At 47.7% G+C, this 18,981-nt stretch overlaps 1 protein-coding gene across 4 annotated transcripts in view; it reads right to left on the bottom strand.

Moving 5' to 3' along the window:
• FGD5 (FYVE, RhoGEF and PH domain containing 5) overlaps positions 1–18,981 on the bottom strand; it is a 129,396-nt gene that overhangs the window by 7,933 nt on the left and 102,482 nt on the right. For all 4 annotated transcript variants that reach the window (XM_077276695.1, XM_077276693.1, XM_077276692.1 and 1 more), the window contains exons 13-17: positions 7,498–7,581; positions 7,177–7,256; positions 4,731–4,827; positions 3,758–3,895; positions 3,442–3,544 (exon numbers count right to left, since the gene is read on the bottom strand). In XM_077276695.1, coding sequence (XP_077132810.1) covers positions 3,442–3,544; positions 3,758–3,895; positions 4,731–4,827; positions 7,177–7,256; positions 7,498–7,581 — 502 coding nt within the window. The remainder of the gene's footprint in view (positions 1–3,441; positions 3,545–3,757; positions 3,896–4,730; positions 4,828–7,176; positions 7,257–7,497; positions 7,582–18,981) is intronic.

The following is an 18,981-nucleotide window of genomic DNA, read 5'->3' as shown; positions in this document are numbered from 1 at the left end:
CTAGGTGGTGCTGTGCAGTATATGTAGTCTGCCACCAGGTGGTGCTGTGCAGTATATGTAGTCTGCCACCAGGTGGTGCTGTGCAGTATATGTAGTCTGCCACTAGGTGGTCCTGTGCAGTATATGTAGTCTGCCACTAGGTGGTGCTGTGCAGTATATGTAGTCTGCCACTAGGTGGTGCTATGCAGTATATGTAGTCTGCCACTAGGTGGTGCTGTGCAGTATATGTAGTCTGCCACTAGGTGGTGCTGTGCAGTATATAGTCTGCCACTAGGTGGTGCTGTGCAGTATATGTAGTCTGCCACTAGGTGGTGCTGTGCAGTATATGTAGTCTGCCACTAGGTGGTGCTGTGCAGTATATGTAGTCTGCCACTAGGTGGTGCTGTGCAGTATATAGTCTGCCACTAGGTGGTGCTGTGCAGTATATGTAGTCTGCCACTAGGTGGTGCTGTGCAGTATATGTAGTCTGCCACTAGGTGGTGCTGTGCAGTATATGTAGTCTGCCACTAGGTGGTGCGGTGCAGTATATGTAGTCTGCCACTAGGTGGTGCTGTGCAGTATATATAGTCTGCCACTAGGTGGTGCTGTGCAGTATATAGTCTGCCACTAGGTGGTGCTGTGCAGTATATAGTCTGCCACTAGGTGGTGCTGTGCAGTATATGTAGTCTGCCACCAGGTGGTGCTGTGCAGTATATGTAGTCTGCCACCAGGTGGTGCTGTGCAGTATATGTAGTCTGCCACCAGGTGGTGCTGTGCAGTATATGTAGTCTGCCACCAGGTGGTGCTGTGCAGTATATGTAGTCTGCCACCAGGTGGTGCTGTGCAGTATATGTAGTCTGCCACCAGGTGGTGCTGTGCAGTATATGTAGTCTGCCACTAGGTGGTGCTGTGCAGTATATGTAGTCTGCCACTAGGTGGTGCTGTGCAGTATATGTAGTCTGCCACTAGGTGGTGCTGTGCAGTATATGTAGTCTGCCACTAGGTGGTGCTGTGCAGTATATGTAGTCTGCCACTAGGTGGTGCTGTGCAGTATATGTAGTCTGCCACCAGGTGGTGCTGTGCAGTATATGTAGTCTGCCACCAGGTGGTGCTGTGCAGTATATGTAGTCTGCCACTAGGTGGTGCTGTGCAGTATATGTAGTCTGCCACTAGGTGGTGCTGTGCAGTATATGTAGTCTGCCACCAGGTGGTGCTGTGCAGTATATGTAGTCTGCCACCAGGTGGTGCTGTGCAGTATATGTAGTCTGCCACCAGGTGGTGCTGTGCAGTATATGTAGTCTGCCACCAGGTGGTGCTGTGCAGTATATGTAGTCTGCCACCAGGTGGTGCTGTGCAGTATATGTAGTCTGCCACTAGGTGGTGCTGTGCAGTATATGTAGTCTGCCACTAGGTGGTGCTGTGCAGTATATGTAGTCTGCCACTAGGTGGTGCTGTGCAGTATATGTAGTCTGCCACTAGGTGGTGCTGTGCAGTATATGTAGTCTGCCACTAGGTGGTGCTGTGCAGTATATGTAGTCTGCCACTAGGTGGTGCTGTGCAGTATATGTAGTCTGCCACTAGGTGGTGCTGTGCAGTATATGTAGTCTGCCACTAGGTGGTGCTGTGCAGTGTATGTAGTCTGCCACTAGGTGGTGCTGTGCAGTATATGTAGTCTGCCACTAGGTGGTGCTGTGCAGTATATGTAGTCTGCCACTAGGTGGTGCTGTGCAGTATATGTAGTCTGCCACTAGGTGGTGCTGTGCAGTATATGTAGTCTGCCACTAGGTGGTGCTGTGCAGTATATGTAGTCTGCCACTAGGTGGTGCTGTGCAGTATATGTAGTCTGCCACTAGGTGGTGCTGTGCAGTATATGTAGTCTGCCACCAGGTGGTGCTGTGCAGTATATGTAGTCTGCCACTAGGTGGTGCTGTGCAGTATATGTAGTCTGCCACTAGGTGGTGCTGTGCAGTATATGTAGTCTGCCACTAGGTGGTGCTGTGCAGTATATGTAGTCTGTCATAACTTTTACCCCTGATGAAGTCACTTCGGTGACGACACGCGTTGGGTAGGCCGCGTGGAAGCTGGTTCCTCCTTTTTCCACTGAACGTCCTTAGCAGTATACAATGATATGAGCATGTCCATTAGGAATTTATTCTGTTTATAAGTTCTCTGGTATGGGTTTGGAGCCTTTTATTTTATCCAGGCAACAATCCTAATCCTGTTTAGGTTGTGTACCTAGCTGAGGTATTATATTGGTATTCTAGACGGTTGGGATATGATTGTCTATCTTTATATTTATTGCACTATTGAATTATTATTTTCTTTACACTGGGTACCAATTTAGCTCTATAGGGGTTTTTTGAGAGAGAACAAAATGTCATACTATTTGGTTGCTATGTGATTATGGAGGTAATTTGATAAGGGACCGCTTTCCCGTGTGTATAATCTATTGTCTTCCCATTATCTTCATGGGTATATTGTTCTGTTAATGTGTTTTTAAGTGTTTTTAACTGAAGTTGTGTGGTCTTAGGACTTTGAATCAATAAAATTTGTTATACCTTGTTGATCCCTGCGTTTATGCATGTTTCTTTTCTTTGGTTTGTGATTGCATCTTTCTAACATGCTGCGGGTTGAGCACATAGAAATAGAGGGCACCATCTAACCAATTTTTATAAGTGTATACAAGGTGGTACTACGCAATAGCAAGTCTGCCACTAGGTTGTGCTGTGCAGGAGCAGTAGTCTGCCAGGAAGGAACTTAAAACCCCCACATGGACTATTATTTCCCAAACTGTGCCCCCAACACCCCATTCCCAGAGTCCCCAATCCCCCTCCCCTGTCACATCTATTTTCCTTGCTTTGGCAACACTAAATGTATTTTGGTCCTGCCAATAAAGTCTCTCTGAGTTTGTCTGCCACTTGGTGGTGCTGTGCAGTACCTGTAGTCTGCCACTAGGTGGTGCTGTGCAGTATATGTAGTCTGCCACTAGGTGGTGCTGTGCAGTACCTGTAGTCTGCCACTAGGTGGTGCTGTGCAGTACCTGTAGTCTGCCACTAGGTGGTGCTGTGCAGTACCTGTAGTCTGCCACTAGGTGGTGCTGTGCAGTACCTGTAGTCTGCCACTAGGTGGTGCTGTGCAGTACCTGTAGTCTGCCACTAGGTGGTGCTGTGCAGTACCTGTAGTCTGCCACTAGGTGGTGCTGTGCAGTACCTGTAGTCTGCCACTAGGTGGTGCTGTGCAGTACCTGTAGTCTGCCACTAGGTGGTGCTGTGCAGTACCTGTAGTCTGCCACTAGGTGGTGCTGTGCAGTACCTGTAGTCTGCCACTAGGTGGTGCTGTGCAGTACCTGTAGTCTGCCACTAGGTGGTGCTGTGCAGTACCTGTAGTCTGCCACTAGGTGGTGCTGTGTAGTATATGTAGTCTGCCACTAGGTGGTGCTGTGGTACAGATAGTTGCGCTCACCTCTTTTCCGCAGCTCCGCGTAGCAGCCATTGCAGACCTTAGACGGACGATCCTTCAGATATTTCAAGGGATATTTGTTCCTTGAACAACTGCGGCAAACAATCTGTGAAATACACAGACGGCAGAGATAGGATGTGAGCGCTGATAACACACTGGCAAAAAAGGAGCGAAGACTGCTCTCTATCCAGTCATGTATCTGATTCCATCTTCCATCCTTTTCCTTCCTGTTCTCTTCCCCTCGGACATCAGCGCTTCTCTTACCCCGGATTTTCGCTTGCACAACCTGAGCTAATGGTGATCGGTCTCCGGCTCTCACCTTGCCACAGGCGTGACAGTGATGACGTCGCAGGGTCAAGGTGAAGTCGCTGCCGCAGTTCATACACATCATGACGTGGGACATGTGCGCCACACTGGGGGGCCGCTCCCCCAGGAACAGTCCTAACCGCTCCCTCATCTGCCAGAAAAGAAAAGAAGACTGTGCTCACTATTGGAAAGATCTCTGCTTGCTGTCAATGATTTGCAAAATCTAAAAAAAAAAAAAAAAGTAAAGTAAAACACTGATTCAGGCATCCAGCAATCACTTTTTGAAACGTGACCGCTGCAGCCAGTCACTGACTAGTCGTCACATGTCGTCATCATCAGGCTACAAAGATTAGCAGAGACCCGGGAGCGGTGGAGGAATGGTAAGGAAAGGAAAACATTTAAAGGAGCAGTACAATCTCCTTAAAGTAATTTTATTTTATTTTTTTATTTATTTTTTAAACATATGGAAGTAGCGATCTGGCTGTATAGGATCTTGTCTCCTGGTAAGATTGACACCTTTTTTGCAGAGATCCGATGTGCCAGTCATGAGAAATCCAGCATAGAAACCATATGCAGATCAGGCTGGAAGTGCACTGGGGGCGTGTCGAGGGAAGAAGCAGCCCAAGTGCAGTGACCCGCCCCCGTGTGAGGTACGTGTTTTACACGGACCCATTGACTCTATTGGGTCCGTGTAATACGTGCGCTCCCACGAACACTGACATGTCTCCGTGTTTGGCACACGGAGACACGGTCCGCAAAAAATCAATGACATCTGAACAGATGCATTGATTTCAATGTGTCTACGTGTGTCAGTGTCTCCGGTACGTGAGGAAACTGTCACCACATGTACCGGAGCCACTGACGTGTGAAACCGGCCTAATACTGCAACTCTGACATATGGGGTGATAGCGGCTCAGAGCTAACAGTGAGTCAGGGTCTCGCGCACACGTACGCTCCCATTTCCTGGGCGCAGATCCGTCACTTACCTCCACGTTGGTATAGACGGATACCGTCGGCGCCTTGTAATACTCCTGCACGGTTCTGCTGATGACACTGAACCAGTCGTCCCTCTCTGAGCAGGAGCTGCCAAGGAGAAGAAAGAGGGGTGAGCAGGGGCAGCAATCACACCGGGGCCTGGGGCCCCAAAGGTCGCTTTGTCCTATATGGAAAGACCATCACTACTAGATACTTGCAATAATTGGAGCTTTTGCATTGTAGCCCACGATCTCCAAGTTACGCCAATGGTGGTGAGACCGAGGTCACCGCCTGCCCTCCAGAGTAGCTGAGAGCCCCCCGTTGATAAGACACAGCCCATTACATATCCATCTAGAGATCCTAACCAGCACCTCCCGACTGAATAAAGCAAGTGTGAACAAGTGCGAGCGGCCAGGACAAAGCGTAGAATGTCAGCAAATAACTACATGACATGAATGAAGGGACCTAGTGACCAACACGGACTATTAGTGTGCGCACACCGGCCACGACAAGGCGACCTTTCTCTGACAGGACCCGAACCCTTTCTATCATACAGTCTACAAGTATACAGGGCAGGTAGGATCCAGAACTAATAGAAAACAGACTTTGTTGTGGTCCGTGGACTCACACAAAATGGCCATCTTGTGCATTGTTCACATTTCTGGGATATTATCGATCCATCGTGTTCTTTCTGTCTGGCAGCCATGCCGATTAGGTCTCGTTCACACGTCCTGATATTCCCGGTACCGGAAATATGGCTCGTACCAGACACACTGACGTGTGAAGGAGCCATTTCACTGTTTCATTCTATTCATGAATCAGGTGGCTCAGGCTGAACACATTCACGGTGCACAACATCATGAGATGTGAAAGAAGATGAATTCCCGGGTATAAGATCTCATTAGTCGGTTCTGTGTCTGCAGAGGGGTAATAATCTGTCAGCGGTTCACGGGGATAAACATATGGTGCGGTTTAACAATCACCTTCAGAGCCGTTCTATAGATTTCATTAGCGGAGCGCAGTGTCCGCAGCCGGCTCCGCATCATTTACCAGCTCTGGGTGATAATCACACATCGTAAGCTGCCAGCGCGCGCAGCAAACACATGTCCCCCGGCCTCCGGAGGTGACTAATGTGCAAATCGGTTCCACCTTTCACAGAAGTAATGGCGGTCACAGCGGCCGGATCACACGCGGAACGTTCAGAAGGTGCAAACTCGGCAGCGTAATGAGCGCTAAGCTCTGGAGCAGAACTACTACCCTCATTATTGAGGAGACGGCCATAAATAAGAGGCAATGGGGTCAGAAATGTATTTATAGAAGATATCACCGATTATAACATCATCAGTGCGAACGGAGGCATCACAGCTCGGCACGTCTGCCAAGATCTCCGCTTGCTGTCAGCACACAGGAGCATTAGTCCATGTTCCCACATAGCAGGGTTTTTGGGGGGTTTTTGCATTTACCAGTTCAAGCAAAGTGTGTGAGTGTAAAGACGCTTGTTGGCCTTAATGTGGAACCTTGAAAAAATGCTCATAAAAAAAAAATGTGATTGCATTTTAAGAAAAAAAAAAAGACTTCAATATTTGTGCACAAAGAAATGAATTTAAAAAATGTATCAAATCTCCATCAACAAGGAATAAAAAAAAGTAATGATCAGAGCAAATTACCATCACGTATTTTAGTGTGGAAACTTACAAAAAAAAAAAAAAAGCCGCGTTTGTCCACGTGGGAACACGGTCTTATTGGTTTACGTGTAATCTGAAAATCAATCCAAGATTGCTACAATTGTATCCACTCTACACAAGTGGGAGCAAACCTGACACATCCGTGCTGATACATTGTGTCAGTCCTCAGGTGTTTACTAAACAGAGGATACAATTGTAGCCAATCGTCAGCTGCCGTAGGTCAGGACAGGTTTTCTGCTCAGCAATGCTTCCGTTTCCTGACAGCAAGCAGAGTTCTTAAGAAGGAGGCGGAAATGAAGGAGAAAGTGACATTAAGCTGTAGAACTTTAGTGGTTAAAGGGGTCGTGCCAAGGTTACAACTTATTGCCCATCCATAGGATATTGGACGACTGGGACCCCACTGATGACAAAAACAGGTCCAGAGTCCCCCATTTGAGTGAAGGTTTTTGCCTGTGCACTATCGCTCCATTCACTGCCTATGGGACTGAGGGAAATAGGGGGGCTATGGACCCCAGTGCTCATGATTGATGGAGGTCCAACAGCGGGAAATTCTCTCTTAACATGAAGTATATATATCTAATGATATGAGACACTTTATATGGTACTCCAGTTACATCCGGAGCTGCATTCTGCTGGTTTCCTGTGAGCAGCGCGCACACCAAGCCGTTCATACTGCAGCTTTGGCTGTGACTAGAGGTTAAGCCATAGGGCAGCTCAGTATTTGCAGGGTCCGCGTTCCCCCCCCCCCCCCCCATCTGCGGTGCCGTATTACCTGGCGGATAACATGAGGCAGCACTCCATGCACTCGATCTTCAGGACGTGTTGAGCGTTCTCCACTATCGGGCGACTCACCTACAGGGGAGGAAACGGGAGCGAGAGATGCCACATTTACTATGTACAGAGCACAACGAATATCACAAGGGGCAGCGGCTGTAACAAACCCTCAGCTGTGAGTAGCATGAAGTATCTACAGGGACTTATCCGCTGGGTGCAAAAGGTTTCTGATGTGCGAGGTATATTACAAACTTCCACTATTTCCATAATTTACATGGGACTGCACAATCTCTTGAATTCCAGATTGGGGGCCACGTACCCGCATCCCAGGGATGGAGAGCGTATTCTTCAGCCGGTATTTGCCGTCCTTCTGGGCGTAGGTGTAAAGCAGAACGTCATTCATCTACGGAGGGAAATAAAGAGTAATATACAGTGAGGGGTGCCGGTACATATGGTCACAACAGGGGCAAAATAATTTAAAGGGACAGTGTCCTATTGAGCTAGTGTATCTAATCCGGTTCTGAGTGATACCGTTTCTGAGCCCCATCATGTTACCATTCTCATTGCTGAGAATTATTATTGTTGTTTTTTTTTTTTTATCCAATGTCATAAATAAACCTTATAAGCACAGATTACCCCCCGCCGCCCTTCACTCCCATCTCCTTACAGACTCCCCTGATCCGACGTGTCAGGAGCGCCGTGTCCATGAGCGATCAGCGATCCGCGGTGATGGACGGCCTCATGGAAATTTTGGTCATTATAGAAGCCACAAGTGAATTTTTCTCCGTGCGGCTCCACCCCCAGCGCCGGCGCCATCTGTGACCTCGGCCGCGGCGCCGCTTGGTTATACACATTATTCAGTGTAAATAATGTATGTAATAAGCGCACAGGCAGCGCGGCCGGACTTGTCAATCATCCTGGGCCGGGCGCCGTCTTCTGCCAAAGGCCGAGGGGATTTACGTGCTGGCGAGTGACGGATGACGGGCCGGCGAGGGTTTATTCACTTTACTTATTGCTTTGTGAATCACATTCTTTGCTGACATTAATCTGATCGGTGACATCTTCACCCGGTGATCCCGGGATCCTCCGCGGCTGCGGCCGACGTATAGATCACATAACAATCAATGATCCGACGCGTAAATTCTCACCGCTGGTGTTTACAAGGGATCCGATAAATCACAGGAGTCTGCGGCGACGTCTCATTGCAGATAAATCCAAATTATTTACTAAGAAATTGCGCTGGTCGGAAGTCATAGAGGAGGGTTATAAATCTTGGCGGGAGCATCCCTTTAAGATATTGCTAATAATCACATGATAAGAGGTGCCAATCTGCCTCTCGCAGAAGCCTATGTCCCTTCTATTCATCCGGGGGACCCCCTTAACTGGCCCTTCTGTGGATGTGCCATACATTTTTTTTTTATTTTTTTTTATTTTTTATTTGGCGTACCCATTTAAAGGGCCAACCCATTTGGAAGAAGTATCAGCCAAGAATCGGCTCATCCAACGCTGAGCTGCTGCTTAGACCCTGAGTGATCAGCTCTGATCGGCGAGATAAACCTGCAGCAGGGGTTTCATTTTCCAACAGCGCCCCCAGAGGAGAGGAGAAGTATTACAGGACTCCTATTAAATTAATGGATTGCCATTTAATGACATGGAGCTGCCAGGTTCTATTGCTTGGGAAAGATGCTCGTGTGCCGCCACTTGTAACTGCCGTAAAGCTACAGTCTACAAGAGCATGCTGGGAGTTGTAGTTTTGCAGACCACCGTTTTAATGCATACTTTGCTCCCTGTGTGTGTCTGCACTGCGAGCTCAGCTGTAATCTGCACTCCTCCACTTTCATGCCATCTGTATTAATTGAGTCCATATTTCACGGTCTGAACATGAGGGAGGGGGATTACGGTATTTTAATGAGCATGTCATCGGCTGCAGAGTTATGGATGACGATGATGGTCATGATTCCCAAAGAAGCGGAGAAAGTCCACAAAAATGGAGAATTATTCTGGGGATGATGATGGGCAAAGGGCTGATACAAATTTATTATTTCAAGGGAAATAAGCACTACTAATAGTCACTAGTGGTTTTTTAAAGAAGTTTTTACCTATTACCTTACTTCCGTTCTTATTTCTGTTTGCTACTTTTTAAATTATTATTCATCTTCTCTATCTCTTTACGTTACTGAACTGGAAATATCAGGAAAGGATAATTGCCATCTTTTCGACCCCCCACCCTTCTAAAGACAGAGTAGGCAAAAATAACACTTTTTTACCTTTGCTGTCATTCAACATATACATAAGATCCTGTCTGCAGTCACCACTAGGGGGAGCTCCCTGTATACAGAGATACATGATAAGATCCTGTCTGCAGTCACCACTAGGGGGAGCTCCCTGTATACAGAGATACATGATAAGATCCTGTCTGCAGCCACCACTAGGGGGAGCTCCCTGTATAAAGAGATACATGATAAGGTCCTGTCTGCAGCCACCACTAGGGGGAGCTCCCTGTATACAGAGATACATGATAAGATTCTGTCTGCAGCCACCACTAGGGGGAGCTCCCTGTATACAGAGATACATGATAAGATCCTGTCTGCAGCCACCACTAGGGGGAGCTCCCTGTATACAGAGATACATGATAAGATCCTGTCTGCAGTCACCACTAGGGGGAGCTCCCTGTATACAGAGATACATGATAAGATCCTGTCTGCAGCCACCACTAGGGGGAGCTCCCTGTATACAGAGATACATGATAAGGTCCTGTCTGCAGCCACCACTAGGGGGAGCTCCCTGTATACAGAGATACATGATAAGATCCTGTCTGCAGCCACCACTAGGGGGAGCTCCCTGTATACAGAGATACATGATAAGATCCTGTCTGCAGCCACCACTAGGGGGAGCTCCCTGTATACAGAGATACATGATAAGATCCTGTCTGCAGCCACCACTAGGGGGAGCTCCCTGTATACAGAGATACATGATAAGGTCCTGTCTGCAGCCACCACTAGGGGGAGCTCCCTGTATACAGAGATACATGATAAGATCCTGTCTGCAGCCACCACTAGGGGGAGCTCCCTGTATACAGAGATACATGATAAGATCCTGTCTGCAGCCACCACTAGGGGGAGCTCCCTGTATACAGAGATACATGATAAGATCCTGTCTGCAGCCACCACTAGGGGGAGCTCCCTGTATACAGAGATACATGATAAGATCCTGTCTGCAGTCACCACTAGGGGGAGCTCCCTGTATACAGAGATACATGATAAGATCCTGTCTGCAGCCATCACTAGGGGGAGCTCCCTGTATACAGAGATACATGATAAGAGCCTGTCTGCAGTCACCACTAAGGGAGCTCTCTGTATACAGAGATACATGATAAGATCCTGTCTGCAGCAACCACTAGGGGGAGCTCCCTGTATACAGAGATATATGATAAGATCCTGTCTGCAGCCACCACTAGGGGGAGCTCCCTGTATACAGAGATACATGATAAGATTCTGTCTGCAGCCACCACTAGGGGGAGCTCCCCGTATACAGAGATACATGATAAGATCCTGTCTGCGGTCACCACTAGGGGGAGCTCCCTGTATAGAGATGCATGATAAGATCCTGTCTGCAGCCACCACTAGGGGGAGCTCCCTGTATACAGAGATACATGATAAGATCCTGTCTGCAGTCACCACTAGAGGGAGCTCCCTGTATACAGAGATACATGATAAGATCCTGTCTGCAGCCACCACTAGGGGGAGCTCCCTGTATACAGAGATACATGATAAGATCCTGTCTGCAGTCACCACTAGGGGGAGCTCCCTGTATACAGAGATACATGATAAGATCCTGTCTGCAGTCACCACTAGGGGGAGCTCCCTGTATACAGAGATACATGATAAGATCCTGTCTGCAGCCACCACTAGGGGAGCTCCCTGTATACAGAGATACATGATAAGATCCTGTCTGCAGCAACCACTAGGGGGAGCTCTCTTTATACAGAGATACATGATAAGATCCTGTCTGTAGCAACCACTAGGGGGAGCTCCCTGTATACAGAGATACATGATAAGATTCTGTCTGCAGCCACCACTAGGGGGATCTCCCTGTATTCAGAGATACATGATAAGATCCTGTCTACGGTCACCACTAGGGGGATCTCCCTGTATACAGAGATACATGATAAGATCCTGTCTGCGGTCACCACTAGGGGGAGCTCCCTGCATACAGAGATACATGATAAGATCCTGTCTGCAGTCACCACTAGGGGGAGCTCCCTGTATACAGAGATACATGATAAGATCCTGTCCGCAGTCACCACTAGGGGGAGCTCCCTGTATACAGAGATACATGATAAGATCCTGTCTGCAGCCACCACTAAGGGGAGCTCCCTGTATACAGAGATATATGATAAGATCTTGTCTGCAGTCACCACTAGGGGGAGCTCCCTGTATACAGAGATACATGATAAGATCCGGTCTGCAGCCACCACTAGGGGGAGCTCCCTGTATACAGAGATACATGATAAGATCCTGTCTGCAGTCACCACTAGGGGGAGCTCCCTGTATACAGAGATACATGATAAGATCCTGTCTGCAGTCACCACTAGGGGGAGCTCCCTGTGTACAGAGATACATGATAAGATCCTGTCTGCAGTCACCACTAGGGGGAGCTCCCTGTATACAGAGATACATGATAAGATCCTGTCTGCAGCCACCACTAGGGGGAGCTCCCTGTATACAGTCATACATGTTGCCACCTAGACTTACATCTGATCGTCATTTCTGTGATTACGGCGCTTTCATCTATGATAAGATCACAATTGATGTTTATCCCAAAGCTGAGGCTTTACCTTGTCATATTCCCCTATAAGCCGCCTTTGTGGAGCGATTCTTGGAAGTGTCAGATAAGGCCATGTTCACACTTTGCGGGTGACCTCTGCGGGTTCTCCCGCAGCGGATTTGATAAATCTGCAGGGCAAAACCGCTGCGGTTATCCCTGCAGATTTATCACGGTTTGTTCTGCGGTTTCCGCCTATACTATTGATGCTGTATATGCAGCAATATGCAGCATCAATAGTAATGTTAAAATAAAAAAAAAAGTTTATATACTCACCCTCTGACGTCTCGATCTCCTCGGCGCTGCACGCGGCGCTCCGGTTCCAAAGATGATGTGTGAGAAGGACCCTGCGTGACGTCACCGCAGGTCCTGTTCGCACAGCAACTCTGACGGGACGGCCGCGTGCAGCGCTGAGAGGTGAGTATAACATGATTTTTTATTTTAACCCCTTCATGACCCAGCCTATTTTGACCTTAATGACCTTGCCGTTTTTTGCAATTCTGACCAGTGTCCCTTTATGAGGTAATAACTCAGGAACGCTTCAACGGATCGTAGCGATTCTGAGATTGTTTTTTTGTGACATATTGGGCTTCATGTTAGTGGTAAATTTAGGTCGATAATTTCTGAGTTTATTTGTGAAAAAAACAGAAATTTGGCGAAAATTTTGAAAATTTCACAATTTTCACATTTTGAATTTTTATTCTGTTAAACCAGAGAGTTATGTGACACAAAATAGTTAATAAATAACATTTCCCACATGTCTACTTTACATCAGCACAATTTTGGAAACAAATTTTTTTTTTGCTAGGAAGTTATAAGGGTTAAAATTTGACCAGTGATTTCTCATTTTTACAACAAAATTTACAAAACCATTTTTTTTTAGGGACCACCTCACATTTGAAGTCAGTTTGAGGGTTCTATATGGCTGAAAATACCCAAAAGTGACACCATTCTAAAAACTGCACCCCTCAAGGTGCTCAAAACCACATTCAAGAAGTTTATTAACCCTTCAGGTGTTTCACAGCCGCAGAAGCAACATGGAGGGGAAAAATTAACATTTAACTTTTTAGTCACAAAAATGATCTTTTCGCAACAATTTTTTTATTTTCCCAAGGGTAAAAGGAGAAACTGGACCATGAATGTTGTTGTCCAATTTGTCCTGAGTACGCTGATACCTCATATGTGGGGGTAAACCACTGTTTGGGCGCACGGCAGGGCTCGGAAGGGAAGGAGCGCCATTTGACTTTTTGAATGAAAAATTGGCTCCAATCTTTAGCGGACACCATGTCGCGTTTGGAGAGCCCCCGTGTGCCTAAACATTGGAGCTCCCCCACAAGTGACCCCATTTTGGAAACTAGACCCCCCAAGGAACTAATCTAGATGCATAGTGAGCACTTTAAACCCCCAGGTGCTTCACAAATTAATCCGTAAAAATGAAAAAGTACTTTTTTTTCACACAAAATTTCTTTTAGCCTCAATTTTTTCATTTTCACATGGGGAACAGGATAAAATGGATCCTAAAATTGGTTGGGCAATTTCTCCTGAGTACACCAATACCTCATATGTGGGGGTAAACTACTGTTTGGGCACATGGTAAGGCTCGGAAGGGAAGGAGCGCCATTTGACTTTTTGAATGAAAAATTATCTCCATCGTTAGCGGACACCATGTCAGGTTTGGAGAGCCCCTGTGTGCCTAAACATTGGAGCTTCCCCACAAGTGACCCCATTTTGGAAACTAGACCCCCCAAGGAACTTATCTAGATGCATAGTGAGCACTTTAAACCCTCAGGTGCTTCACAAATTGATCCGTAAAAATGAAAAAGTACTTTTTTTTCACACAAAATTTCTTTTAGCCTCAATTTTTTCATTTTCACATGGGCAACAGGATAAAATGGATCGTAAAATTTGTTGGGCAATTTCTCCTGAGTACGCCGATACCTCATATGTGGGGGTAAACCACTGTTTGGGTGCACGGCAAGGCTTGGAAGGGAAGGCGCGCCATTTGACTTTTTGAATGGAAAATTAGCTCCAATCGTTAGTGGACACCATGTTGCGTTCGGAGAGCCCCTGTGTGCCTAAACATTGGAGCTCCCCTACAAGTGACCCCACTTTGGAAACTAGACCCCCCAAGGAACTAATCTAGATGTATAGTGAGCACTTAAAACCCCCAGGTGCTTCACAGAAGTTTATAACGCAGAGCCATGAAAATAAAAAAATATTTTTCTTTCCTCAAATATGATTTTTAGCCCGGAGTTTTTTTATTTTCCCAAGGATAATAGGAGAAATTGGACCCCAAATATTGTTGTCCAGTTTGTCCTGAGTACGATGATACCCCATATGTGGGGGTAAACCACTGTTTGGGCGCACGGCAGGGCTCGGAAGGGAAGGCACGCCATTTGGCTTTTTGAATGGAAAATTAGCTTCAATCATTAGCGGACACCATGTCGCGTTTGGAGAGCCCCTGTGTGCCTAAAAATTGGAGCTCCCGCACAAGTGACCCCATTTTGAAAACTAGACCTCCCAAGGAACTAATCTAGATGTGTGGTGAGCACTTTGAACCCTCAAGTGCTTCACAGAAGTTTATAACGCAGAGCCATGAAAATAAAAAATTATTTTTCTTTCCTCAAAAATGATTTTTTTAACCCACAATTTTTTATTTTCTCAAGGGTAACAGGAGAAATTGGACCCCAAAAGTTGTTGTGCAGTTTCTCCTGAGTACGCTGATACCCCATATGTGGGGGTAAACCACTGTTTTGGCACACGTCGGGGAGCGGAAGGGAAGTAGTGACGTTTTGAAATGCAGACTTTAATGGAATGCTCTGCGGGCGTCACGTTGCGTTTGCAGAGCCCCTGATGTGCCTAAACAGTAGGAACTCCCCACAATTGACCCCACTTTGGAAACTAGACCCCCAAGGGAACTTATCTAGATGTGTGGTGAGCACTTTGAACCCCCAAGTGCTTCACAGAAGTTTATAACGCAGAGCCGTGAAAATAAAAAATGTGTTTTCTTTCCTCAAAAATATTTTTTTAGCCCAGAATTTTTTATTTTCCCAAGGGTAACAGGAAAAATTTGACCCCAAAAGTTGTTGTCCAGTTTCTCCTGAGTACGCTGATGCCCCATATGTGGGGGTAAGCCACTGTTTGGGCACATGGCGGGGCTCGGAAGGGAAGTAGTGACGATTTGGAATGCAGACTTTGATGGAATGGTCTGCGGGAATCATGTTACGTTTGCAGAGCCCCTGATGTGCCTAAACAGTAGAAACCCCCCACAAGTGACCCCATTTTGGAAACTAGACCCCCCAAGGAACTTATCTAGATGTGTGGTGAGCACATTCAACCCCCAAGTGCTTCACAGAAGTTTACAACGCAGAGCCGTGACAATAAAAAATAATTTTTCTTTCCTCAAAAAAGATGTTTTAGCAAGCAATTGTTTATATTCACAAGGGTAACAGGAGAAATTGGACCCCAATATTTGTTGCCCAGTTTGTTGTGAGTACGCCGATACCTCATATGTGGGGGTAAACCACTGTTTGGGCGCACGTCAGGGCTCGGAAGGGAAGTAGTGACATTTGAAATGCAGACTTTGATGGAATGGTCTGCGGGCGTCACGTTGCATTTGCAGAGCCCCTGATGTGCCTAAACAGTAGAAACACCCCACAAGTGACCCCATTTTGGAAACTAGACCCCAAAAGGATCTTATCTAGATGTGTGGTGAGCACTTTCAACCCCCAAGTGTTTCACATAAGTTTATAACGTAGAGCCGTGAAAATAAAAAATAATTGTTCTTTCCTCAAAATTATGTTTTAGCAAGTAATTTTTTATTTTTGCAAGGGTAACAGGAGAAATTGGACCCCAATAGTTGTTGCCCAGTTTGTCCTGAGTACGCTGGTATCCCATATGTGGGGGTAAACCACTGTTTGGGCGCACGTCAGGGCTTGGAAGGGAGGGAGCACCATTTGACTTTTTGAACGCAAGATTGGCTGGAATCAATGGTGGCGCCATGTTGCGTTTGGAGACCCCTGATGTGCCTAAACAGTGGAAACCCCTCAATTCTAACTTCAACACTAACCCCAAAACACCCCTAACCCTAATCCCAACTGTAGCCATAACCCTAATCACAACCCTAACCCCAACACACCCCTAACCACAACCCTAACCCCAACACACCCGTAACCCTAAATCCAACCCTAATCCTAACCCTAATCCCAACCCTACCCACAACTGTAACCCCAACACAACCCTAACCCTATCCTTAACCCTAACCACAAGCCTAATCTTAACCCTATTTCCAACCCTAGCCCTAATTTCAACCCTAAGGGTACCGTCTCACATAACGATTTACCAACGATCACGACCAGCGATACGACCTGGCTGTGATCGTTGGAAAGTCATTGTGTGGTTGCTGGGGAGCTGTCACACAGACCGCTCTCCAGCGACCAACGATGCCAAGGTCCCGGGTAACCAGGGTAAACATCGGGTTACTAAGCGCAGGGCCGCGCTTAGTAACCCAATGTTTACCGTGGTTACCAGCGTAAAAGTAAAAAAAAAAAAACTTACATACTCACATTTCGGTGTCCTTCAGGTCCCTTGCCGTCTGCTTCCCGCTCTGACTGAGTGCCGCCGTACAGTGAGAGCAGAGCTTAGTAACCCGATGTTTACCCTGGTTACAAGTGAACGCATCGCTGGATAGCTGTCACACACAACGATCCAGCGATGACAGCGGGAGATCCAGCGACGAAAGAAAGTTCCAAACGATCTGCTACGACGTACGATTCTCAGCAGGGTCCCTGATCGCTGCTGCGTGTCAGACACAGCGATATCGTATGGATATCGCTGGAACGTCACGGATCGTACCGTCGTAGCGATCAAAGTGCCACTGTGAGACGGTACCCTAACTCTAATTCCAACCCTAACCCTAAGGCTATGTGCCCACTTTGCGGATTCGTGTGAGATTTTTCCGCACCATTTTTTAAAAATCCGCAGGTAAAAGGCACTGCGTTTTACCTACGGATTTACAGCGGATTTCCAGTGTTTTTTGTGTGGATTTCACCTGCGGATTCCTATTGAGGAACAGGTGTAAAACGCTGCGGAATCCGCACAAAATTGACATGCTGCGGAAAATACACAGCGTTTCCGCACGGTATTTTCCGCACCATGGGCACAGCGGATTTGGTTTTCCATAGGTGTACATGGTACTGTAAACCTGATGGAAAACTGCTACGAATTCGCAGCGGCCAATCCGCTGCGGATCCGCGGCCGATCCGCTGAGGATCCGCGGCCGATCCGCTGCGGATCCGCGGCCGATCCGCTGCGGATCCGCGGCCGATCCGCTGAGGATCCGCGGCCGATCCGCTGCGGATCCGCGGCCGATCCGCTGCGGATCCGCGGCCGATCCGCTGCGGATTCGCAGCCAAATCCGCACTGTGTGCACATGCCCTAATCCTAACCCTAACCCTAATTCTAACCCTAATTCTAACCCTAGTTCTAACCCTAGTTCTAACCCTAACCCTAGTAGAAAAAAAAAAAAAAAAAAAATATTTTATTTATTTTTTATTATTGTCCCTATGGGGGTGATAAAGGGGGGGGGGTCATTTACTATTTTTTTTATTTTGATCACTGTGATAGGCTATATCGCAGTGATCAAAATACATCTGAAACGAATCTGCCAGCTGGCAGATTCGGCGGGCGCAGTGCGCGTGCGCCCGCCATTTTGGAAGATGGCGGCGCGCATGGAGAAGCCGGACGGACACCGGGAGGCCCGGTAAGTATGAAAGGGGGGTGATCGGATCACGGGGGGGGGACCGGAGCACAGGGAGGGGGCACCGGAGCACGGGGGGAGCGGGCAGGAGCACGGAGGAGCGGACAGGGCGACTTAGGGGGGCGGACCACGGAACGGAGCACTGGGGGGGCGATCGGTGGGTGTGGGGGGGGACAGATTAGGTTTTCCAGCCATGGCCGATGTTATTGCAGCATCGGCCATGGCTGGATTGTAATATTTCACCGTTTTTTTGGGTGAAATATTACAAATCGCTCTGATTGGCAGTTTCACTTTCAACAGCCAATCAGAGCGATCGTAGCCACGGGGGGGTGAAGCCACCCCCCATGGGCTGAAGCACCACTCCCCCTGTCTCTGCAGATCGGGTAAAATGGGAGTTAACCCCTTCACCCGATCTGCAGAGACGCGATCCCTCCATGACGCATACGCTGCGTCATAGGTCGGGAAGGCACCGACTTTCATGACGCAGCGTATGCGTCAAAGGTCGGGAAGGGGTTAATTCTTTTTTTTACCCCAAATATGGTTCCCAGGGCCTGGAGGAGAGTCTCCTCTCCTCCACCCCGGGTACCACCCGCACATTATCCGCTTACTTCCCGCAACGTGGGCACAGCCCCATGCGGGAAGTAAGCGGTTCAATGCATTTCTATAAAGAAGTGACATGCTGCGGGTTGTAAACTGCTGCGTTTCTGCGCGGTTTTTCCCGCAGCATGTGCACAGCGGTTTGCGGTTTCCATAGGGTTTACATGTAAATGTAAACGCAATGGAAACTGCTGCGGACCCGCAGCTGCAGAAACACTGCGGATCCGCGGTAAAACCCGCAAAGTGTGAACATGACCTAAGGGTCCGGGGCAGAATTACGGGGGTCAGGGAAGGGTCCTTGTTTTCTGAGAACTTTTAACATCCCAGTAAACAATAGTCTGGAATCAGGAAATCGGCCCCAGGAGCGCGGGCTGTGTAAATTTCCTGCCAGGATGCTCTTACATAGGAATGCCTGGAAGGGACTACAGGGCTCAGGACGGCCGAACCTGCTGCTGAGATCTGCTGACATTGGACACACGGAGGGACAGAGCCGAGAAATCTCCCAGCAAGAAGAAATCCACTGCAGTAAAGATCTACGGAGACAAATGTAACGTCGCCCGTGTCTGCGGCTGCGACTTATGTAGATGACAGAAAAGAAAACTGCCTAAATAGTAATTCCTGCTG

This window comes from Ranitomeya variabilis, chromosome 8 (genome assembly GCF_051348905.1).
Source record: "Ranitomeya variabilis isolate aRanVar5 chromosome 8, aRanVar5.hap1, whole genome shotgun sequence".
NCBI lineage: Eukaryota > Metazoa > Chordata > Amphibia > Anura > Dendrobatidae > Ranitomeya > Ranitomeya variabilis.
This window is presented reverse-complemented; position numbering and strand designations above follow the sequence as displayed.